The sequence below is a fragment of the Antechinus flavipes genome, chromosome 1 (assembly GCF_016432865.1).
Source record: "Antechinus flavipes isolate AdamAnt ecotype Samford, QLD, Australia chromosome 1, AdamAnt_v2, whole genome shotgun sequence".
Taxonomy (NCBI): Eukaryota; Metazoa; Chordata; class Mammalia; order Dasyuromorphia; family Dasyuridae; genus Antechinus; species Antechinus flavipes.
Genome location: NC_067398.1, coordinates 385,607,764 through 385,632,662, shown reverse-complemented (window position 1 = coordinate 385,632,662; position 24,899 = coordinate 385,607,764). Strand labels below are relative to the sequence as shown.

Sequence of the window (24,899 nt, the reverse complement as noted above, 5' to 3'; positions counted from 1 at the left end):
TCTGCAGTCACCCGGGCCTTCCTTCAAAACTCTGCAAATAAAAACCCGAATAAGGAATCCTTCCTTAGGACAAATTAAGAAAATACTTCCACATTCAATGAGATTGGGACAGTAGTGGACTTAGAAAGTTGGGCTACCGCTACTGTAAAGAGGGGTGGGGGAGGGAAGACAACTTCCCTGACTTTCAGCTACAAGAAGGGACAGGCCGAGTTTCTGCCCCTTCCTTCCTTTAGCCTAAACTATGACAATATAAGGGCGCTTACCGAGAGAGAGAGAGAGAGAGAGAGAGAGAGAGAGAGAGAGAGAGAGAGAGAGAGAGAGAGAGAGAGAGAATGTGTGTGTGTGTGTGTGTGTGTGTGTGTGTGTGTGTGTGTGTGCGCGCGCGCGCGCGCGCAACCGAGCGCAGGAGTCCGGAGTGGCTGATCAGCAGTATCATCCCTTGGCTTCGGCAGTGTGTTCCCTGGCAGACAGAGAGGGTGGCTTGCATTACAAAAGCCTGCGCTTCCCTCCCTCCCCTGTCTGTGAGAGGCGAAGGCGAGAGGAGGAGGAGGGGGGCGGGCCCGTCTGAATATGCAGATAAGCCGCCGTGACGGACAGCTCCGTTTTCCAATGTCCCTCAGAAACTCGAGCGCTCCTTCCCTCAACTCTTCAGTTCAGACTCTCTATACTTCCCCCAAAATACAGACTTGCAGGCGCTGGGGGAGCTGGCTGTGGCTGAGAAAGAGCTCCATATGCAGCAGCAGCAGCAGCCACAGCCGCAGCTACTTTGCTGATTCCGGGGGCTTTTTCTCGTTCTCCCCTTTCTTTCACTCTCTCTACCCGTCTTTCTTTCTGTCTTTTTTTTTTTTTTTAAATTCGCTTCTCCCCCCCTTCCCCCTTCCCTCCTTTTCCCCACCCCCTCCCTCCCTTTACTCTCTCTTCTCCAGATGCACTTCTCGTCCGGGTTAGTTTTCTGATCAGATTGATTTATTTCTACTTTCTGCCCTTCATCTTCCTCTCTCCCCCACCCCCACCCCACCCCCACCCCACCCACCCCCCTCATTCCCTACTGATCATTCTTCTTATTTTCTCTTGGGTGGGTGGATGGGGGGGGCATATAACAATTCTTAATTCTCTACATAACTATATACAGACCGAGCCAACTGGGGAAAGGCAAGAGAGGGAGCAAGCAACAGCAGCAGCAGCGGCAGAAGCAGAGCCAGGGCCGGTTACCCCCTCGCCCCCTCCCTGCTCCCGTGCACGCCTAAGCCATGTCTTATCCTCAGGGTTACCTCTACCAGCCCCCTGGTTCTCTGGCTCTTTATTCTTGCCCAGCTTACGGGGCTTCTGCGCTGGCGGCGCCTAGGAGCGAGGAGCTGGCCAGGTCTTCTTCAGGCTCGGCGTTCAGTCCTTACCCTGGATCTGCGGCTTTCACCGCGCAGGCTGCGACCGGCTTCACCAGCCCACTTCAGTACTCTACAGACCCCGCCACGGGATTCCCTTCCTACATGGTAACTACCTCGGAGATGCCTCGGCCTTCCCCCTCATTTTCTCCTCCTCCTCTTCCTCTTCCTGGCTCATTACTTGCTGCTCTTATCCTCATCCTCATCCCCATCCTCATCTCTGTCCAGTATCAGATGATCTATAGGTGCTACATATCCTTAGAAAGATCACAACCCTAAGATAATGCGAAAGAGAGAGGGAGAGAGAGAGAGAGAGAGAGAGAGAGAGAGAGAGAGAGAGAGAGAGAGAGAGAGAGAGAGAGAGAGAGGTTGCTTGTTAGGTTCAAGCGTCAACTTTAAGAGCGAGCAGAAAGAATAACAGGAGACGGTAAATTATGCTTTTACTTTGCCTACCGGTTAGATGGGAAGTCATCTGCCAACGCTTACACTTTCCTCCGAAATCCACCCTACTTTACTGCACTAAATTTTTTCGTTTATTGTATAAAAGAATATAGATTGAATAATTAAGTGCGTGTTGGGTGTTGGAGAGTATAGGGTTTGTCTGTGTGCATGCGTGTGTGTGTGCGTGTGTGTGTGTTTTAGTCCGCTGCTGAGCGGACCTTCGGGTCGTTCTCCCCGTGCGGTTTTTATTTACTTTCAATGCTTTTGTGCTAATGGTTTAACTGGATTTTAAGGGATGAAAAGGAGCATCTGTTTGCTATCTGGGAACTCCGCTCCTATACAAGAAGGTTCGGGAGTCGGCAGCTTCAGATTTCACTGTTGACATGACAATCCTTTTTTTTTTTTTGAACGAAAATAAATAAATCTCTAATATGATCTATGTTCCAGAATTTGTTTCTGCTTTTATCTCCCCGCCTAATTGTGCATCCTTATTCTTTAAAAAAAAAAAAAATACTTGAGATAAATTGTCTTACCATCTATCTTGATATGTAATCATCCCTCCTTGGACTTTCCGGTTCTGCCACCATAGTGGCTAAGTCACTGGAAGTTGAAAAGTATTTCTGGCTATTAAAGCCATTAAGTAAAATTGAGATTAAAATTGAGATTCGCCACACCCTCAGTTGAATTCCTAGATGTGCTGACAAGTTCTCAAGTTCCCCAACAATATCTACAACTTTCTAGAATTTGGAAGGTTTAAATAAGCGCAATTTAAACGTTAAAGGGCGAATTAAAATGCTAATTACATCGCATTTGAACAATTTGAAACGGTGCATATCTTCTGATTTGCAAATTGGATTTGCAATGCATTAGTGCAGTGAATTGCTAAGTGGTGGCTTTGTTGTGTTTTCTATGGCTAAAAGAGGGTTGGGGGTACTAGAGTACCGTGGGGGTGGGGGGGTGGGGGGGAGAAGCATCATTTGAACCTTTGAGTGAAATTTAGATATCCAGAAACTACCTGTAGGCCTACTTCCCTCCCGTAGTCTACGAGATTCGAAAGTGATTAGCGACCATTTAATTTCAAGAAAGTGAAATGTTTGAGACTTACAATTTTTGATGACTAAAAATGTAACCGTTGGGTATTTGGGCTGGGTGTGGATATCATTTTTCGGTACTGAAATATTAATTTGAGATTAAAAATCTAAGTGAAAATTGAAATTACTCCTACCTTTAAAAAAAAAAGCTGTTTACTAATAAAGATAATAAATTGCTCACCTCCTACGTTTTTCTCTTTCAGGGCTCACCTTATGATGCTCATACGACAGGCATGACCGGGGCCATCAGCTACCATCCTTATGGCAGCCCAGCTTATCCTTATCAGCTGAATGACCCAGCTTACAGAAAAAATGCCACCCGAGATGCCACCGCCACCCTGAAGGCCTGGCTACAAGAGCATCGCAAGAATCCCTACCCCACCAAAGGGGAGAAGATTATGTTGGCCATCATCACCAAGATGACTCTCACTCAAGTTTCCACTTGGTTCGCCAATGCCCGCCGGAGACTCAAGAAGGAGAATAAGATGACCTGGGCTCCCCGGAACAAAAGCGAAGACGAGGATGAAGATGAAGGGGACGGGGCGAGAAGTAAAGAAGAGAATTCAGATAAGGTTCAAGAGAACAACGAAACATCTGCGGAAGACGAAGGTCAGTAAGCCAGAGTAGAGCCCTCTCACGCTCAGAGGTTCGGAAAAGTCCTACTTTGCTGGAACTTGTGTGCAGAGAGTGTATGCCCGGGGTATCCCGATTTAGGAAGTTGTTTCTAAAATTATTTCCATTAAAAGGGTGAAAATCTTTTTTTTTTTTTTGAGGGGGGGTACCTACAGACCACTTTCCTTACCCCATTCTCACGCTTCTCAACTTTGCAAAATTAAACCAATTGACAACTAAGAGTCTTCACTGTTAACAGATAATATTGAAGCGCATGGGTTTTATACTGTTGAGTCGGGCACTTAAGGGTATTTTATTTGGTTTTTAAGGCCAACCACCCTTAAGCACGTGGCAGCCCTTGGGAGAAGGGGGGTGGGGTGGGCTGTGGGTTGGGGGGAGGGTTATGTGTATCGCTGTTGTTCAAAGCAGAACGGCCTGTTTACAAGTAGTGTTGTGCTGCTGAGGGGGGATCTGCCCCGGTGCGTGTGAGCTCTCTCCTTTTAGCCATCATGTTGTAAATAACTAACTGCCCTTGTTTTGTCTGGCCTTGGCTCTTCTCAGGGATCAGCTTGCACGTCGATTCGCTTACGGACCACTCCTGTTCAGCCGAATCAGATGGGGAAAAGTTGCCCTGCAGACCCGGAGACACCCTCTGCGAATCGGGCTCCGAGTCAAAGGACAAGTACGATGACATCGAGGACGACGACGAGGAGGACGAGGAAGGGGACCGAGACCTACCCCCCACGAAGCCCGTGACCTCCTCGCCCCTCACAGGCGTGGAAGCCCCTCTCCTGAGCCACCCCCATGAAGACGCTTCCCGGAACTCCAACAAAACGACTTTGGACAATCGGATTTCCCCGAGCTCCCAAACCCAGGCCATCAAACCCAAGCTGTGGTCTCTCGCAGAAATCGCCACCTCGGACCTTAAGCATCAGAACATGGGGCAAAACTGTCCCCCACCTGCTTTGACTTCGGCTGCCCCTTCCTCCACGTCCCACACTAGTTCTGCTTATTCCCCTTCTTCCCTACTCGGAAGACATATTTATTATACTTCACCCTTTTACAGCAACTACACAAACTATGGAAACTTTAACGCGCTTCAGAGCCAGGGGATCCTGAGGTATAACTCAGCAGCAGTGGCTTCAAACGAAGGATTGAGTCAGACTGTGTTAAATACTAGCTCTGTTCCCAAGCAGAGCAGTGACTCTTTGAAAACGAGCACTAACCAGCTGGAGCCACATTACAGGCCCTCTAGTTATGAGCCTAAGAAAGGTAAGTGAATGCTTGCTTCTTTCTTTCCTGCTAAAGGCAAAATAACTCCTGGGGAAGAAATACATACACAAGCTCTTCCTTAGTTTAAAAAAAAAAAAAAAAGCTAACTTACAGGGTGTGCGTATGTATGTGTTTGGGGAGGGATTTGGGGGTGAGAGAGAGGAAGTACCAAAGCAGATTGAGATCTGTCGTCCTGTGAAATGAGGTCATATAAAGGAACCTCTCCTAAGGGTGGGAAAGAAAAAATTCTAAGATTCAGCATTCATTTGATCTTAAAGATAATTTTAAAAGGTGTATTTTTAAAAATCTCCTATCACCAGATCTGCTTTATATAAGGAAAAGAAAAGGAAAAGATCCTCAGCTTGTTTTATGAAATCTCAACTGTTTTTCAAGCTCCAGGGGTGACAACTTAGAACGAAATGCAAATTAAACTTAGAGCCCCTGGGCAGTCAGTGTTCCATATTCTGGCTTTTGTGTGTTTTGATTGCTAAAAACAGGATCTTTCTGACTTTCCACTCCAGTTAAAGATTATTTTCTGCTCTAGTTTTGTCCAGAAGAAAATAATACTCATTATCAGAAACGTGGAGGGAACGAACCTTTAAAACTTTAAAACTCTTCCCTTCTCTTCTCCTTTTGTAATTAAATCTCTTTCCCGATATACTCTTCTCTCCTACCTCCTTCCTCTCTTCTCCCATCCATTCAGAAACCTTAGTCTCTTGGGACATTTTAAAAAAATGGTCCTTAAAGAGAAAAATAAAATTTAAAAGATGTTGAAATTTACTTAAGCTTGGAATGTAATTTTAATGATGAGATAAAGCAGTTTTCCAAACTGCTTAAGTCAGTATTTGGAGCGACTGTGAGATTTGGTATATACTGTATAATCTAGTTAGCTGGCTGTGTCCTGTGACTAACTGACGGTTCTATTTTGACAGATTCCACTGAAGTCTGCACAGTAGGAGTACAACCCTACCTATAGAAGTGCAATCAGACAGAATGTGAGTAAGTGGGAACATTTTCTATTACACTGATCATTTGGGATCTGATCCAAGACATATTGCGCAGCTGTAAACTTGCTTAATGTTTATTTCTTGCTTCATTACATGGAGTTTGATTGCAAAGTATTACCCTCTTTTCTGGTATTCTTCCTCCCATCTCGGGGAATGGGAGAACCACATTAGAGTTTCCTTTATCTTTTCAATTCTATTTGAAGGGTCACATTTTTCAACTGCAGGGAGGAAGGGGGGGAGGATGCCCCTTTGTAATTTGTACATGAAATCAACTTAAAAAAATTTATTAGGAAAAAAAAAACTATTAACTCCAACTGTGGTTTTTACTGTAATTCCTTCAAAGGGCAGAGAATTCATTAATTATTTAAAATCCACATAATCTCCATAAAATCCTAAAAATAAGCATGACTGCTTTGATTAGAGAAACATTGCTGAAACTCCTCATATCAAGTAACTTTTATAGGTGATGGTTACATAGTATAAAAAAAAAAAGAAAGAAAGAAAAGAAAAGAAAAATCCAGTGGGGGGGGGGGGAGGTTTCAGCATGCTTATCTAGGAATGTGTGCAAATAGAATAGACATTGTAGTATATGTTGCCTTATTCATAGCAGCATCTTTAAAAAGAAATTTTAGTTTGCTTGAATGCTAGACAACAGTTATTAAGCTTAAAGTTTTTTTATGAAGAAAACAAAGAAGATGAAGCTTTTCAGATTGCCTAATTTTTCTAATTTAATGATACAAGTATGTAACTGAAGGATTTTGGATGATTTGGTTTTTTCCTTGGTCCACAGGTAGGTGTCACAATTGCTTTGAAAAAAAGTCAGCAAGCCATCATCTCTCCTTGAGCTAATATATAGAACAAATCTCTAAATCTGGAATCACATCTTGTGCCACTGTATAAAAGAAGAACCCACAGAGCACTATTAAATCTACAGACTAATTCTTAAAAACAGAATTTTGTTGGACATATGTGAGTTTGTTGGTCTAGTATAGTTTCCCCAATGTATGTGTGACTTTTGAAAACAATCTGTTTTTCTCAGGATATCTTGAATTGATCACTTCATTGCCACGGTATATATTCTCTAGGTGTGATAGGATTTACTGTAAAATTTATTTGTAAAGGATGTACACAGTAGAGATAATAAAATGTGATTGAAGAACTTGAGTACTTAAAAAGTGAAAACAAATTTGATATTTATTTTTGTAATGATATAAAGCTTCTAGTAATTTATGCAAGTTGTATTGCAATGGAATCCGATCTTTTTTGTAAATAAATTCTGCCTGGTTTTTATTTGAAACGTTGATGGTTATACAATCTTTGTTGGTTGTTTAACAGAATTCTTTACTAATTTATATCTTCAATTGTAAATAAAAACAGACTAGTCTGCAACAATATAGCGTTTTGGGTTCATTTTTCCTAAAAGAGTAATTTGATTGAGAGAGCAGTGATGAAATTGATCATAGAAGTCACTGCATTTTATATTTTGTACTGTTCTAGATAAAGTATGGGGTTTAAACTTGCCCCCTCCAAAAATGCTTTTTGGTAGATGAACAACGTATATACATGTTGTATATATTTAGTGTGCACACACAAATTCATTGCCAATGGGAGAATGTGGAGTGGTTTTTAGTTATATAAATTTCATTCCCCTAGTTTAAAACAATGTTCTTTATCGTTGGTATTATGATGGCGATGATTTTTAAAAAAAAAATTCTTTCTATAATTAACCATTGAAGCAAAATATCCTTATTTCTGGTTTAAGCTTACATTTTATCTCTTTGGTAAACTAAATTGAGAAAAAAAAAAGACAATAATCTTGGTAATCTAGCCTCACTCACAAGGAAATAAAAGCATTTCAGAGGGAAAATGTTTTTTTAAGCCTGAATTATCCAAAGTGGTTACTTATATTAAGCAAATTCCCTAGGTAATTGTTTAATTCCCCCCCCCCCCCAGTCCAGTTAGAATGTAAGAATCTTGTAGAATTGTAAAATTGTGCATTCAGTAACTCTTCCCATTCCCATTCCTTCTCCCCCTTTAACCCTCAAAAGTTAAAACAACTCAATCCCCCCCCCTTTTTGTGTAACATTCACTTTCCAAATCATATAAACCATATCTGAAATTTGTAGTCAAGTAACATTTTCCCAGATTAGAATCATAAAAGAACCAAATATATCACTTTAATTTTCAGCAAAATTATATGAATCTCAATATAATATAATTTCAGAAAAGAAATGACCAATCATTTATTTCTTCCCCAAAGATAAATTGAGTGAATATAACTTACGGTTATAAAACAAGAATAATGGCTTCTTAGATTGCCCTTTAATCAATCATACACTTATTTTTCAAGAGGCTCATCTATTTTATTCCATGATTAATAATGTTCCAGCGTGAGAGCATTATTGGATCCCAGCGGGGGAGATCCTGGATGCTTTTAGCTGCTTTGGAATGGTCAGTTGGGGTTCATTATGGGCTGATATTGAACAATTTATAAAATCTTGTCTAAACATCTGCCAGCTCAGATAGGCCGATGTGTCTGAAGATGGGAAATTGCTGGACCAGTTGATATTGACAAACGGATCTCTCTCCAGTGGCTTTTTGTTCAGTGAAAATTAGTGGCCTCTTGCTCAGGTCTTGTTAGAAAGGGCATTTGAAAGTGATCTTAGATACTTCAGGCATTAGCCTGGGGAATGTTAACTGGATAAAGAGCCATTCTAGTCCGGAGTCAGAAAATATATTTTGTTTGTGTAAAGAAGAAAGGCTGCATTTTTTTTTCTTTATTTCTTTCTCATTTTTCTTATTTCTTATGTATTTATTAGATTTTAAAATGTTATTGTTTGGGGACAAAACAATGAAGTTGATCTTTTAAAACGAAAAGGAAAATCAGACTCCTTTCCTCATTCTTAAGGACAGAGAAATGGAAATGATTTAATATGGTCTGTTCATTGGAAAAGAAAGATCTTCACATGGAAAGCATGGTTTCTTTCACAAACCCCTGGTGGGTACTGTCTTTCTGTAAAAGTTGTGATTTGAACCACAAAAAGAATCAGTTTCTTGTCTTTTAACCTATGTCTTCTGGTATGTGGGGGGCAGGAGTACGGGAATGAAACACTGATTTTCAGAGTATAACTGAAATTTTGGTTTTTAACTCTGAATTTCTGCAGCTTTGTGAGAATTCATTTCCTCCCTCCCCCTCAGCCCCCAGCATTTTCCCATTAAATATTTGGCCTACTGAAATTTTATTCTTGTGATATAAATATAATAAATGATTACAAGATAAAAATAGTTGACATTGTCACAATTTTATATATAGAAATAACTTTAAAAGTATTTTCTCTAATTCAGTTTCTACCTAAGAAATTTGCCAAAATTAAATTAATTAAGAAAGATTGTCCCCCTGTTAAAGTTAGAAATCCTTTAGGCAATATCTCACTTTAGTCATATAATGCCAAATGTATTTTCTAAAATCCTTCTTAGTTTTAACTTAGATATTAAATCCTCACCTTATTATCCATACCCTATTTGGAAAAAAGACTTGTCCCTACTTCTTTTTCTGGTCCGTGTATACCGTGTACACCAAGTTCTCTTGCACATTTCAATTCTTGAAAACCAAAAGCTGGGGTAGAGATTAGTAAAGGCCAACATACTTCTTTGATGTTTATATGCTCAAAGAATTATAGAAGATTTCCATAATTTACCTATTCTTGCTAGCATTTAGACCTGAATTTCTGGAAAGGAAAGTAGAAAGAACTGGAAAACTTGTCTTTAAATAACTCTGTTAGTATAAAAGTTAAAAGAGTATTTTAAAAAATCACTTCCTCAGAGAAATTTATGTGATTTATAAGAGACAGGCAAATTATCTAGAAAGGGGGAAAAGGGGAAAAAAAAAGAGAAAGTCAGAAAAAAAGCATTTGAGAAGTTAATTGATAAGACTGTTTTTATTCCCACTTGGTCTTTATCACAGAAATTAAGAGATAGAGGGAAGCTGGGTGTTTGCAGTTGTTGACTGAGATGGGAAGTGATTAATCTGGAAAAGAAAAATGAAGACGTGTGGACCATAAAAGAAAAACACTTTCATATACATTTTGTTTCCTATGGATGCTAACCCACCGCTGAGGATTAAGACCTCAAGCCTCTTTCTTCCTTTCTTTTCCCAACTTTCCTTCCCAACCCTCTGCACTAAGAGTGCCTGTCTTCGGAACTGCCAAGATAAACCCTCTCATCTCCAGGGCCAGAGGTTTCATTAGAGCTGATTTATCGAAATTCAAGCTTTAATCTCAGGTGGGATCCCTCGGGAACTGGAGCTGTTGTCAAATAGGACCAGAGGCGCTTTCCACTTCGGCCGGCTAGGGCTGTGCCTTTCCTTGCTCCCTTCAAATGTCAACATTTGTTCTCAATAAAAGAGTTATTGTTTCTGTAAAGCTGCTCACCAACTGCCTTTGAAACTTGAAAAGAACTTTATCCACCTTTGTCTGATTGGAGCTGGGAAGGGGAGAGGAAGAGAAGACTAGAGACAGAGTCAGAGTTCTGTATTGCTGTGCAAGGCAGACCCAACCCAAGTATAGCTCAGCTGTAATATTGAGACTGGGGGCAGAGGGGTTGATTCTAGTACATACCTGCACAGTGGAAAAGGGAGGCATAGTTTATTACCGAGAGTTAAAAAAAAAGATTTGGAATCGCTTCACTTTTTTTTTTTTCCTCCTCTGAATATTTGTATATCAGATAGGTGGAGACTTTATTCACTAAAAAAACAAAAGAAAAAAAGAAAAAAAAAGTACAATTTAGTTGTTCTTCGATGCTTATCCTTACTTTAAAGAAATTGAAGGTTTTAGAGAAAATTACATATATGTGTGTGTTTATATATATATATAAATATAAATACACATATATACAATACGCACACACACATATACACACTTACATACACTTAGGCAGCCAAAATAATTTGCATCGTTTGTTATTTCCATTTTTGAACAGCAACAAATGCAGTCAGCAATGTTATATTTTAATATTTGTTTTTTTTGTCACCAATAAATCCCCCCCATCAGAATTTAACTTCAAACAATCAGTCTTACAAGAGTAGTATGCAAAAAGTTAAAGCCATCCTGATTCTTAAAGTAACAAGCATTCCCAAATTCAAGTTCAGTAAGTCCTAGACTCCACCATGACTAAACAAATAAGTTGAATTCTATGTAGGCAAATAGGCTTTGTTTTCAGGAATCCTAAGTGTCCCAGAACAACTCAAACCTTTTGGACCTTTAAATTAAGTATGGTATAAACCAACTATTTCACTCTTCCCGCAGTTCAGAAGTGTTGTTCTAGAGATTTAGCATGCATGCTCAGTAAAGAGAAATACAATGAGATATTAATATAGGAGATATTTTTAAGTTCATTACTGTGTATACTGGACACAACATTTGTTATCATTATAATCATTTGAAATTTTCCAAATTGCAAAAACAGAAACAAAACCCCAAATCTTTATTCCCCCTCACCCCCAATCTTTATAGTAGTGGCAATCCTGGGACACACCCTCCCATGGTGTGTCTTAACTTGATTATAAGAAAGTGATTTCTGACCAATATCAATGAATGTTCATAGACATCTCTTTCTCTTGGAATCTGCCTTCCCATCTTCTTTAATTTGCATATTGCATCTAATAGTAGAAAAAATTTTGTTTGAAACTTGACTATTGGAAAGAGACTGAAAACTTTTAATTTCCATTTTTGCATATACAATCACTGCACCATGATATAAACCAATGTAGACAACAGCTTCTAATAACTGAGGAAGCAGTTCTGACTCCAGTTCTGCAGTCTAGATTCGGTATCTTTCAGTCATCCTTCTTTATCCTTATTCTCTGTCCTATGACTGAAAAATAGATTGATTTATAGATTTAGCGATGATGAGAACAAAGTGTGCAGGGTTTTTCTAAGGGAAAAAATATTCAATACAGATTATTGAATGGGATGATGGTTCTGATTTAATGAACTGAAATGGTTAAGATTTTTTTTTCAGTTTTTTTTTTTTTTTTTGCTTTTATTTTATTTTATACAAACATATGTATATATATTCAATTCTTATAGGGCAATCGTTGAAACAAAGCAGGGGATTGTTTTCCTCTCTACTTTCATTCTGACATCAAGAATGGATTTGGAAAGGTGGGTGTCAGGAATTATGGGCTTGGTGGATAAATTTAGGGAAATAAATGTTTTTATAATTATTAATTATTATTATTATAAAAAGTTAACTGAAGTTAATCTTACAAAACTGAGCAAGTTTCCACTCTCAATACCAAATCCCCCAAAATGGCATGCAAATTTTTATTGAAAAATAAATTGACAATTTGTTGTGCACAACATCTAATCAATTATTAATTATTAGTGTCAAAAATAGGATTAAATAACCTTCAGCTATTTTAAGGGATATTTATTTTTCCTTTCCCTGATCTGGTAATTAGTTAATGCTCTGGTTTAATTAATTCAAAACTGATTTGATCTTAAAGCAGATTACACTTCTCAAACCTACTTTTCCCTAGCCTTTAAGCAATCAAATACACAGACCAAACCTTCCCTCTTTCAGATTATGCAGAACTCTCCATTCCTGCAGTGCCGCTCCACCCCACCCCCACCCTTTCCCCTTCCGCCATAAATAATGATTCCAGAGGAAAAAGGAAAAATGACAAACAAATAGACCGCAGCTGGAATTAATAAAGCTGATCAAAGTTAGTGGAGCTGGAACTGCTCAGAGCAGCAGCAGGTCTGAGCCCCATAAAGGTGCCAGCAACTCTTGCTTTTTTTTTTTTTTTTTTTTTTTTTTTTGCTTTTTTCCCCCTTTTTTCTCTCTTCAAGATCAAGAGAAAGGGCAAAGCGAACATTTTAACCTCTGACATCTTGCAGGAGAAAAGAAGGGGGGGAGGAGTTTAAGCCATCCTTAATACCTTCAAGATCATTTAAGTATGAGTAGTTGAAGATGAGGGAACTGGACCTCTCAGGTGTCCTTTCCCAGACTCAAGAGGAAGGTAAAGAGGAAGATTTGTAGAAGGGAAACTGCCAGTTTTAGTGTCTGTGAGTCTTTTTTTCTACTCTCCTACTTTTTCCAACGGAGTGTGGATATATGTTTTAAAAAAAATAGAAGTTCCTTCATGTTGAAAGATTAGCGTTAATTGTTGATGTGGTGAATAGGTAAACAAGTTTATTGTGCCATCAGCGCTCCCCTGAAACAACTCTAAATTAGAGAAAACTTTTGAATTGAGGTTCTCCAGGATATGGTGGGAGTGATATAGGGAGAAATTAGTATTTTACTGGCAAACACACCTTTCAGTGTGAATAATTAAGAGTTTCTGCAGTAAACCGTTTCCACCCATATATCTTAATAACGCGAAAGACCCTTTTTATGAAGGTTAATTAGCTGGAAAGTACTAACTGTGTGAAGACAGGAATAATCACCGGCTCACATTATTCCCCAAGATTTTAGGTGACTGTTTAATACATCAGGCCAAAGATAAATGTAAAAACAACACATGTTAACTATTTAACTCCCCAATGCAAACAGTTTGCTCAGGTCTTTAAATTCTTAAACATACCTCCTCCACTTTAACACTGTTTGGCATAAGCCCGTTAATTTAATTAAACCCCAGGTTTGTGACAGCTAATCCCAAACACCAGCTCAAAGCACACACGCACACATATATATGTTTTTTTTTTTTTTTTTTTTTTTTTTTTTTTTTTTTTTTTTTTTTTTACCCTAGCAATTAAAATCCCTTCTTCGGTGAAACTGTTCTCTCTTCTTCAGTCTCTCCCCCCCCCCTCCCTTCCCTTCTGTTCCACTTCCTACCCCCAACCTCCCAATCCCAGCCTCCCCCAGTGCAAACGGAATTGCAGTTCAGGATGCAGGTTAGAAACTGAATCCGGTTTGACAGCTTTGACATCACACAGCTCCATTTTCTGAAACTCTGTTCACCAACTTAGCGCAGCTCCCAGACTGTATGTTTTAATTTGTCACATCAAGGCAATAAAAGGCAGCAATATATACTTAAGCCAGTTAACATAGTAATAACAGGTTAAAGGGAGCAATTAAATGGTAGTGAGTCGCATGTCTGATTTTCTATAGGCATTACCACATCAATAGTACCTTTAGACTGACTATAACTTAGCATGATTGTCTCAATTAGTTTAGCTACATGATAGTTATTGTGGAAGCTTTGTGAGTAATCAATGTTACGCAAGCTTATGGAGAGGGAATCTGGCATGTGAAAGAAGGAAGAGGGAGAAAAGGAAGGAAGGAAGGAAAGAAGGAAGGAAGGAAGGAAGGAAGGAAAAAAGGAAGGAAGGAAGGAAGGAAGGAAGGAAGGAAGGAAGGAAGGAAGGAGGGAAGGAAAAAAGGAAGGAAGGAAGAAGGAAGGAAGGAAGGAAGGAAGGAAGGAAGGAAGGAAGGAAGGAAGGAAGGAAGGAGGGAAGAACGGGGGAACGAGAGAGGGGGGGAAAGGGGAGGGAGGGAGGGAGGGAGACTACTCCTATTTTTTTTTTTTTAGAGGGAACTCAACACTTCTCCCACAGTCCTCATTTCTCCTCAAAGTAATCCTAAATTATTTCCCAGAGAATCATAGCACTAAGTAAAATGCTATATAAGACCAATATTTAAATGACGAATCTCCGTGACGCGAATGGCTTTTAATAAGGATTATTCAACGAATTTATTATTTTTATTCTTCAGTCTCCGAACAGCAGATAACCTTGTGGGACGTTCCCACTGAGTCTCCTACGTGAACACTTAGGCCAGATCAAGTAGTTAACATCACCACCCACTTAAAGCTTCGCGTAATGGAATTGTTAACTAGAAGAGGTGTAAATCTTTGCTTCACCTACACATGCATCCATCATAGACACACACCGGCATGAATGACTATAAATGTCATAATTCGTACAGCCAGGTCTTCTTTAAACCTGCTTTAAACCCGTTGCAACTCTCCAGTATTTCTCTGCTCCAGGACTTCTGGCACTTAAATAGCAAACCCCAGGTGCTGCTAAAGCAGCCACAGAAAATGCAGATTTTAGCTGGGAAGTATACTTAAGGCTGTGCAGTAGTAACGCGTTTGTAATGTTTTCTGTCTGGGAAAAGAGAGAGTGCACCATTAAATTTTAAGATAAACAAGAGTCAGGAAAATATCTGTTGTGGAAGTTATTCTCATTAGTCCTAACAATGTCTTACCATTAGGCAGGGCTTGGAGTCAGCCTATGCCTCCAGATTTCTGATCTGCAAGTTTTTTTTCCCCCTTTTTTTGCATGCACATTACATTTCTGTCATGCTTTGCAGCAGAACACGATATCCCCAAAGAACCCAAAGAGAAAAAAAATACCCTGACAGCAACCATTAGTTAAGAGTGCAATGAATAAACCCCTCGCACAAGAGTATCAGGACTAATTAAGATTCTGTTTAGCAGCCCTGGATGGAATGTTAATGTAGCTTTGACTAACTGGGAATAAGCAGGGGGGAAAAACTGCATTTTAAGAGGAATGCTGGGGTGATAACATCTCTCACTTCTTCTGTCCAAGGTCTGCCCAAGCCTGTTACAAAGTCATTATCTCAAATTACTCCTGTATTTCATTTTTAGAGGTTTTTGGGCAAGCATAGATCCCCTGGCATTGAAGCGCTGCCTTGAGCCTTACAAAGCCAATACTCTCTAAGGGGATAAAGGCTGAATCAACCCACTATCTCTACCTTAGAGAGTTTGCTGGTACCAGTTCCTTGGACAAATATAGCCAGAATTCAGAAGGCAGATTAGGATCTATTGCTGGCGTCTCAGCACAAATCCCTAAAGGCTTTTTGACCCTTTGAAGTTTCTTCTATTTTGCTTACACAGAAGTTTACATGATTAAGTCAGGGTTTTACAAGGCTCAACAAGGCAAATTTAGTCACCTCGGAACACTCAACACCCCCTCCCCCCTTTTCTGTTTCTCCCCCCTCCCCCCGCCCTCCCTAAAGAATCCAGTTGTCCTGTTAACTTATTTAGGTAAAGACACGCTCCGGGATGTACTGGACGTCATGACTAGTATCCAGATATAGAAGGCTGCCGAAAGCTCGCCAGCAGCGTTTTCTGAGGCCGAGTTCAGTTCTTCATTAGCTGAGACACCGATTGAAATGAATCGGCTCTCTGCTGGCACCGAACACAGCCCTGGCTTTTCTTTCACCCTGAGAGCTCCGTCATAAAGTGGCCCTGCGGGAGTGGACGCCTCTTTCTTGTCGGTTCCCCATCTAACTGGAGTCCGTTACACGCTCCCTCCCCATCCCAACCAAGACTCGGGACGATCAGCTCCACCGTCCTGCTGCAAACTTTCTCCCCTTTTCCCCAAAGGTCTAGCGGCACCGGAATCCCTGGCCCTAGCGGTTTTTAAACACCAATGACATTTTGCTCTTTGGGGGCCATTGCTATTAATAAAACTCAGGATTCCGGGTGTCTTGGGGCCAGTATAAAGTGCTTCCTGCCTTTCTGACCCACTTAGATTTCTTAACAATTGCCATTCTTCCCCACCTCCCCTCTCCATTACATCTTTGAGTGGGGTAAGGCTGGATGATCACTTAGAACTACTTCTTATTGGCCACGGAATATTAGGCCTCATTACTGTTATTTATTCATGTCCTAGGATCAATGACATTTTTAGGAGACTTCTGGTTTTTGCCTTATCCCCAAGCCTTGACGTCCCCAAGGTTTTGCCAGGGTTCTCGTTGGTTAGGGGAGGGCACTATACCAGTGCCCAATAGAAGAATAAGTTCTCAGATATCTTTCTGCAAAACAAGAAAACTGTACACTTTGATCTGGGTTCAAATAACATCAGTTCAGATAGCCTCCCTCCAAATGGAACAGCCTGAAGTAGAGTACTTTATTTTTTCTAAGTATTACAAAGGCAATTGCCTAAAAGTTTAGGATCATAGGATCCCCCTTGACCTCCAGTTTTGGGGCCTCATTATGCCTTTGAATTTTTTTTTTTAATAAAGTAAGATTAAGAAATGCAGATAGCACCCAATCTCCCTTCTGTGGATGAATAGATAAAAAATAACACCTCAGTGGTGGTTTCATGCTCATAGTATAACTATGTCCAACAGGCGATTGATTTCCTGCAAGTTACTTAAGTAAAATGATTTATCTATTTCAGGTTCATTCTATTAGAGAAAGGGAAACTAACAGCAAAACAAAACTGTACTTATAAAAATGCTTTAAAGATACTGGCCTAGATAGCAGTTAAGAAAAGAGTTCGGTTATGGAAACTACCTTCTGCCTATGGGGCTATTTCTGGAAGCCAAATGTTGCCATGGGGAGTGAGAACATTTTTCAATTCACTATTGCAGTCAATGGAGCTAACTCATATATTACGAAAAGAATCTTCTGAGGGGAGGGGGAAACAGAGAAGTCTTTTCTAGAGAAAAGACATTAGGAATGTTTTGAAGTAGACTGATTAGGCACAGATGGAAGACACTTGATTTAAGAGTTAGATTTTAAGTCAACCTTACACTCCATCTAAGATCTTATAAACAGAAGTAAATAATGTATGCACATTCACGATCTTTCTCTATCTGTATTCATAACACAGGCTAACTATTGCAAGGCTATGCACTGTTAAGATAGAAGAATGCTTGCTACACTGCAATTGACCAGGTGACAGGTGAATTTCCTGGGAAAAAAATTGATATTGCTTTTGAAGTCAGGAAAAGCAAAAGGAAAATATCCATTAATCCTATATTGGTCTTTGTAGTCTGAGTTTCTAATCCACTAGTTATAAGGGAATGAATGAGCACTGGCGATTGATAGAGATTATGATTTAAGGATCCAATAGGACTACAATTTATTCCATTTTTGTATATAAAACTCAATTTTTCATTAAAAAAATTACTGATGCCTTTTGCTTTTATATCACATCAATTTCTGAAGGCTACTAACCAGTGAACCTGCTTTTGGAATAATTTTTCGTTGTTGTTGTTTGTTTATTTGTTTTGTCTTGTTTTATTTTTACAATGGTTACCAAAACCAACAACTATATCTAATAGCATATACAACATTCAATACTCAGTCTTCCACCTTTTCAAAGAATGGGGGGAGATATATAGCAATTTTATGCAAGTTGAACTAGGCTGTATTCTATAACAAAATTGGTTTTGGTCAAAGTTTTTGTGGCAGATATTATACCATCTTACTAAACTGATTAGCTCATGTTGTTTCTCAGTATTGTCAATGAAACCAAGGTTGATTTACATAACAGGTCAATTATCTTCCTCAGCTTTGAAAACATATCTTTGACTCAAGATAACCATTTTGCAATATGTATGATTTGTAAAAAGAGGAGCCAGGTTTCCATATAGTGGATGCTTTAATACAGAGGAAGTGATTTTTTTTATTCAAGTTTGAGCTGATTGACCACATCTAGACCACTGTGTTAATTCTGGGCATCATATCTTCAATCAATTCATTAAGTGCCAGACATTGTACTAAGCATTGATAATATCAAGTACAAACAAAAAGAAACTCAGTCCCTGATTTCAAAGAGTTTACATTCTAATGGGAGCAGACACATAAATTTAAAATTAGATGTAAGATACCTAAATGATACATTACATAGAGTTCTGGGCCTAACATAAGAAAGATTCATTGTCCTTAGTTCAAATTTGGTATCAGATACTTATTAGCTATGTGGTTCTTTGCAAGTCACTTGACTGCCTCAGTTTCCTCATCTGTAAAATGAGCTTGAGAAGGAAATGGCAAAACCATTCTAGTATCTTTACCAAAACAAAACCATAAACAGTGTTAGCAAAAGTTGGACATGAATGAAAAATGACTGAACAACAATAAAAATTAGAGAAGAGAGAAAAGGAGAATGGGTTAGATCAGATAGCAATAGAACAAACTTTCAAATCCTTCTAGGAATCAATGAGAGAAAAAAGAAATGTCCAAAGCATCAGGAGTAGAAACAGGAAAGTAATGAAGAAGTCAACATGGTTGGGTCCATGGAAGAATTGACCAATCAGAAAGAAACACAGGGACAGAATGATATACTGCATCACATAAGAAAGAATTGAAGGAATTTGGGATAGAAGAAAGAGCATCTTTTGGCTTCAAATAATTGAAGGATTGATACATGCATGAAAGAAACATTAGACTCATTTTTGTATTGTGACATTCACAACAATTGGAATGATATTTGAAAATGTTAGGAAAGTTGACTTGGGCTCAATATGTGGGGGGGAGGGAGGAGAAACAAACTTCCAACCAATCAGAACTATCCAAAAATTGAATGAACTACCTATTAAGACTGGGAATTCCTGGGAAAATATCACTAGCTTTTTTCAAATGGAGAATGAATTACCACTGGTCAGAGGATTCATGCATATGGTAGGGTTTAAACTAGATGACAGATGAGGTTTCTTCCCCACATTAAGTCAATGTCTATTTTTTTTAAATCATTGGTTTTATTTTATTGTTTTATGGTGCTTTTGATGAGTTAATATGTTTCTCAAATAAGTGACCTACTCCTTCATTTGGAGATATAATGATATATTATAAATGTATACATATATAAAATACAAATTTATAATATGTATATCTATATTGTATAGTTACACATATTCATGATTGTGTGCTAGAGAAACATATACGAACATAATTATCTCTAGCAAGGGGTTGACTGACCACAAAAACCAATTTAATTTCTTTCTAATCTGAAAAGAGAGGAAATGTAATCAAGACTAACCCTTGGTTGAGAGGGCAGAGATTTTCACATTTGGTCTTTGGTAGGAGATTCAGGACTCACGATAATCTAGTAATTATGGCAATAGCTGGTTTCTATCACATCTGCAGATCTGTTCTTTAATAGTCTTTTAATAGTCTGAGAAATGACTTCTAAATAGGTAACATGCAAAGAATATATCTTTAATTCTGATACTTACCCAAATAGCCAGAGCTCTGAGAGAAAGGATCTTTTTCCACCTTTCATTTTATTTCTATTTAATTGCATTTCTTAAATGTATATATAAATATATATATATATTATATGCATATATAAAAATAAATATGACCCACCGACATAACACATTATATGCACATATAAACATAGATGTTGCATCTACATACAATATATGTGTGTAGACAAACACAGCATATGTTACTTATATTTACACACATTATATATGTGTGTGTATGTGTGTATTCTCTATCTCAATCAATCAACTGATTTATCTAGTTTCTTCCAAGAAACTCCTACTCTAACAGATTTTGATGTTTATAGCAGTAAGCTCCAGTAAGTCATTCTAAGTTGGAGAAGCTTGGAGTGTAGTATCCTTAATAAGTTAAGTACTCTTTGAGTTAGCTTCAGAGAGGTTCATCAGCAGGAAGTGCATTTTTTTTTTAACCATAGTAATCCACTGATGAAAAAAAAAAAAGAAAAACACTTTAAAAGTGTGAAATAAAACAGATAGACAGATAGATGGATGGATAGATAGATATGAATATGAATATTAAAATGAATAATAATTACAGGGGAAGGCCTCTAGTAACTTTGAATGGGTAGTATATCTTTCTTCATTGAAGCCTATAAAAGCGTATTAGGAACTTTCTTGGGGGTTTTATGGTTACTTATTCTGAACAATGAGTAGGTCTGCCAATGGTAACTGATTCCATGTATTTATAGATAAATGCTTTTGCTTGTATCTTGGCCAAAGTCAGAGTAAAGTGCTTGTTATCTCTTTGAGGCTTGATTGTTTAGAACCTCTCAGGTTTTTTGGAGTTTGTTTAATTTGGTTTTGCTAATTTACTTTTTTTTTCTTTTTTTAATTTTTTATTATAGCTTTTTATTTACAAGACATGGGTAATTTTACAGCATTGACAATTGTAAAACCTTTTGTTCCAACTTTTCCCCTCCTTCCCCCCATCCTCTTCCCCAGATGGCAGGTTGAACAATACATGTTAAATATGTTGAAGTATAAATTTTTTTTATTTAAATTTTATTTTATTTAATAATAACTTTGCTAACATACTTTTTAAAAATAGACATACATTGAATTATGCTAGCTCTTTCATTACATGGGTAGAGGCAACTATAAAACAATATTCCATTCATATTATATCACATCCAAGTGATGAAGCAAAAACTCAGACTTTTTTGAGGCAAATATTTTGATGTTTTGGTGAATTTGTGATTTCATAATATGGATAATCCCTCCCTACATAGAGATTGAAACCTTTCTATAACATTCCATTCTGCATAATTCTCAACATTTGTTTTCCCACAAATTCTCCATACATTACCCACATTTCCTCCTCAACACCTTTCATTGCAGTTCCCAGTATAGTGCTTTATCAAAAAAAAAAAAAACAAAAAACAAAAAACAAAAAACAAAAAAAAACTGAACGGGAGAAATGACATTGGAGTACAAATTGACACTGAAAACTTTGATAAATTTTCTTTCTTCCCCCCCCCCCCAAGGGGGACAGTATGAGCATTGCCCCAGGCTGACCCTAAGCAAAATTGTAAAGTATTTAAAGTTAGTATTTTATCCACCCAGTCTCATTCTTTGATCTCCATCCCTTTAGCAAAAGTACCTTTCTTCCATTTCTTTCAGGTGTCCCATACTTTCATCCTCTTTCCCTTTCTCCTTAACTAAATCTGCTCTCACATTCTTCATTCATACTATATTGTGCCCAATAAGAGTTTACATAATTGGAATGGTGATAATAAAAAAATCTTCTAAGAATAGAAGTTGTGGCACAGCTGCCAATCTGTACTAATAGAAATACCTTTTTCATCAGGAATTCCATATGCCAATGAAATTATAGATTGCTATTCTGTCCTATATCTCACTTAAATTTTTTTAAAATTATGCTTTACAATTAAAAAACTATTTGTACTTTAAAAGACATCTTTATAAGATCCCTTTACTCTAAAGATTTTGTAAGGTGTTAAGAACAGATGTCAGTAGCCTCATTTTAAAGATAAGGAAACTGAGGCTCAAAAAGGAATTTGACTAAGTTCTAGCACCTAATAAGTGTCAAAATGGGGCTCATACTTGAGGCTCCTGCTTCTAGGCCACACGTTCTTTCTTTAAAAAAAAATCTGTCTATATATGTATCTTTCGTTTATAGAATAAAACAAACATTTCTATAATTTAGTATAATTAAAAAGATAATTGCACATGAAACTAAAAACCACTTGGAGATGGCTATCATTAAATACACATAGTTGTATATGTAATGTATGTGTGTGTACATATATATGTTTATTTATACACATGTACATGTGTTTATGTCTATATTATTCTATACAAACTTCTTTTTATTAATTACTTCTCTGAATGCAGGTAGTATCTTTCTTCATATGATGTTTATAATTTATAAGTATATTTACAATAGTCAAAATGATTTATTCCCTCAAAGTCATTCTTAAAACAATATTGTAATTATTGTGTAAAATGTTCTTTTGGTTCTGCTCATTTAACTCCTCTTTATTTAATACAAGTATTTCCATGCTTTTATAAGAACATTGAGCTTATCATTTCTTATAGTAGAGAAGTATTCCATCACAATTATATACTACAACTTGTTTATCCATTCCCCAATTGTCCCTGAAATTTCCACTTCTTTACTACACAAGAGAGGAAACAAACATTTTAGGATATGTTATAAAATTTGTTTTATAAAATTCTAATGTATTATTGACAATCTGCTATGAATTTCAGGGAGATTGTTACATGAATGACAGTGTGTTAAACTAATAGAACAGTGGTATTTTATTTATTTATTCAGTCATTCATTTATTTATTTTTTATTATTATAGCTTTTTATTGACAACATATGCATGGGTAATTTTTCAACATTGTCCCTTGTAATCACTTCTATTCCAACTTTTCCCTTCCTTCCCTCCACCCCCTGCCCTAGATGGCAGGCAGTCTCATACATGTTAAACATGTTAAAGTATATCTTAAATACAATATATGTGTACATATTTGTACAGTTCTCTTGTTGCACAAGAAAAATCAGATTCAGAAAGGTAAAAATAACCTGGGAAGAAAAACAAAAATGCAAATAGTCCACATTCATTTCCCAGTGTTCTTTCTCTGGGTGTAGCTGGTTCTATTCATTATTGATCAATTGGAACTGAATTGGATATTCTCATTGCCAAAGATATCCATTTCCATCAGAATTAATCCTCATATAATATTGTTGTTGAAATGTATAATGATCTCCTGGTTCTGCTCACTTCACTCAGCATCAGTTCATGTAAGTCTCTCCAAGCCTCTCCGTATTCATCCTGCTGATTTTTTTCTTATAGAACAATAATATTCCATAATTTACCCATCCATTTTTCAATTGATGGGCATCCATTCAATTTCCAGTTTCTAGCCACTACAAACAGGGCTGCCACAAACATTTTAGCACATACAGGTCCCTTTCCCTTCTTTCATATCTCTTTGGGATATAAGCCCAGTAGTAGCACTGCTGGATCAAAGGATATTCACAGTTTGATAACTTTTTGAGGATAGTTCCAAATTGCTTTCCAGAATGGTTGGATCTGTTCACAACTCCACCAGCAATGCATCAGTGTCCCAATTTTCCCTCATCCCCTGCAACACTTGTCATTATCTTTTTTTGTCATCTTAGCCAATCTGACAGGTCTGTAGTGGTAACTCAGAGTTGTCTTAATTTGCATTTCTCTTATCAATAGTGATTTGGAACACTCTTTCATATGAGTAGAAATAGTTTTAATTTCATAATCTGAAATTTTTCTATTCATATCCTTTGACCATTTGTCAATTGGAGAATGGCTTGATTTCTTATAAATTAAAGTCGATTCTGTATATATTTTGCAAATGAGGCCTTTATCAGAACTATATATGTGCTCCAAGTCGTTATTAATCAGAGAAATGCAAATTAAGACAACTCTGAGATATTACTACACACCTGTCAGATTGGCTAAAATGACAAGGAAAGATGATGCGGAATGTTGGAGGGGATGTGGGAAAACAGGGACACTGATACATTGGTGGTGAAATTGTGAATACATCCAGTCATTCTGGAGAGCAATTTGGAACTAGGTTCAAAAAGTTATCAAACTGTTCAAATCCTTTGATCCAGCAGTGTTTCTACTGGGCTTATACCCCAAAGAGATACTAAAGGGAAAGGGACCTGTATGTTCCAAAATGTTTGTGGCAGCCCTGTTTGTAGTGGCTAGAAGCTGGAAAATGAATGGATGCCCATCAATTGGAGAATGGTTGAGTAAATTGTGGTATATGAATGTTATGGAATATTATTGTTCTATAAGAAATGACCAGCAGGATGAATACAGAGAGGACTGGCGAGACTTACATGAACTGATGCTAAGTGAAATGAGCAGAACCAGGAGATCATTATATACCTCAACAACGATACTGTATGAGGATGTATTCTGATAGAAGTGGATTTCTTAGACAAAGAGAAAATCTAACTCAGTTTCAATTGATCAGTGATGGACAGAAGCAGTTGCATCCAAAGAAAGAACACTGGGAAATTAATGTGAACTGTTTGCATTTTTGTTTTTCTTCCTAGATTATTTTTACCTTCTGAATCCAATTCTTCCTGTGCAACAAGAGTACTGTTCGGTGCTACACACATATATTGTATCTAGGATATACTGTGACATATTTAACATGTATAGAACTGCTTGCCATCTGGGGAAGGGGGTGGAGGGAGGAAGGGGAAAAGTCCGAATAGAAGTGAGTGCAAGGGATAATGTTGTAAAAAATTACCCAGGCATGGGTTCTGTCAATAAAAAGTATAATTATAAAAAAAAGAAGGGGAATAAACTAGATACATCTTAGAATGAAAAAGGGCAAATATAATTTGCTCATACTATATCAAATATTCTTGGTTGTGTCTACTTGCTAGTTTTCAGTTTCCTGAATTATTTCTTACAAGGAAATTATAGGACCACATTGCAGATAATTTCCTTACAAACTAAGTATACAGCCAACCTATCTACATTGCTAGGAGAGTATTGTAATGAAAAGGAAATTTTGAAATATAGATGATAAGTAAAAATTCTAAAGTTTACTTATAAAATTCAATGTCTCCTGTT

At 37.7% G+C, this 24,899-nt stretch overlaps 1 protein-coding gene across 4 annotated transcripts; it reads left to right on the top strand.

The window, feature by feature from the left end:
- The first annotated feature begins 477 nt into the window (after positions 1-477).
- IRX2 (iroquois homeobox 2) lies at positions 478-7,197 on the top strand. 4 transcript variants are annotated; one of them, XM_051969817.1, is made up of 6 exons: positions 482-943; positions 1,133-1,490; positions 3,118-3,523; positions 4,088-4,798; positions 5,731-5,793; positions 6,596-7,197. In XM_051969817.1, the coding sequence occupies exons 2-5, from the start codon at positions 1,251-1,253 to the stop codon at positions 5,772-5,774; spliced, it is 1,401 nt and encodes a 466-aa protein (XP_051825777.1). In that variant the 5' UTR covers positions 482-943; positions 1,133-1,250; the 3' UTR covers positions 5,775-5,793; positions 6,596-7,197. The 4 variants fall into 4 exon arrangements, with proteins under 4 accessions (XP_051825778.1, XP_051825777.1, XP_051825776.1 ...); XM_051969818.1 differs by having other exon boundaries at positions 478-1,490; positions 5,731-5,797; XM_051969816.1 differs by having other exon boundaries at positions 482-1,490.
- Positions 7,198-24,899: the final 17,702 nt, after the last annotated feature.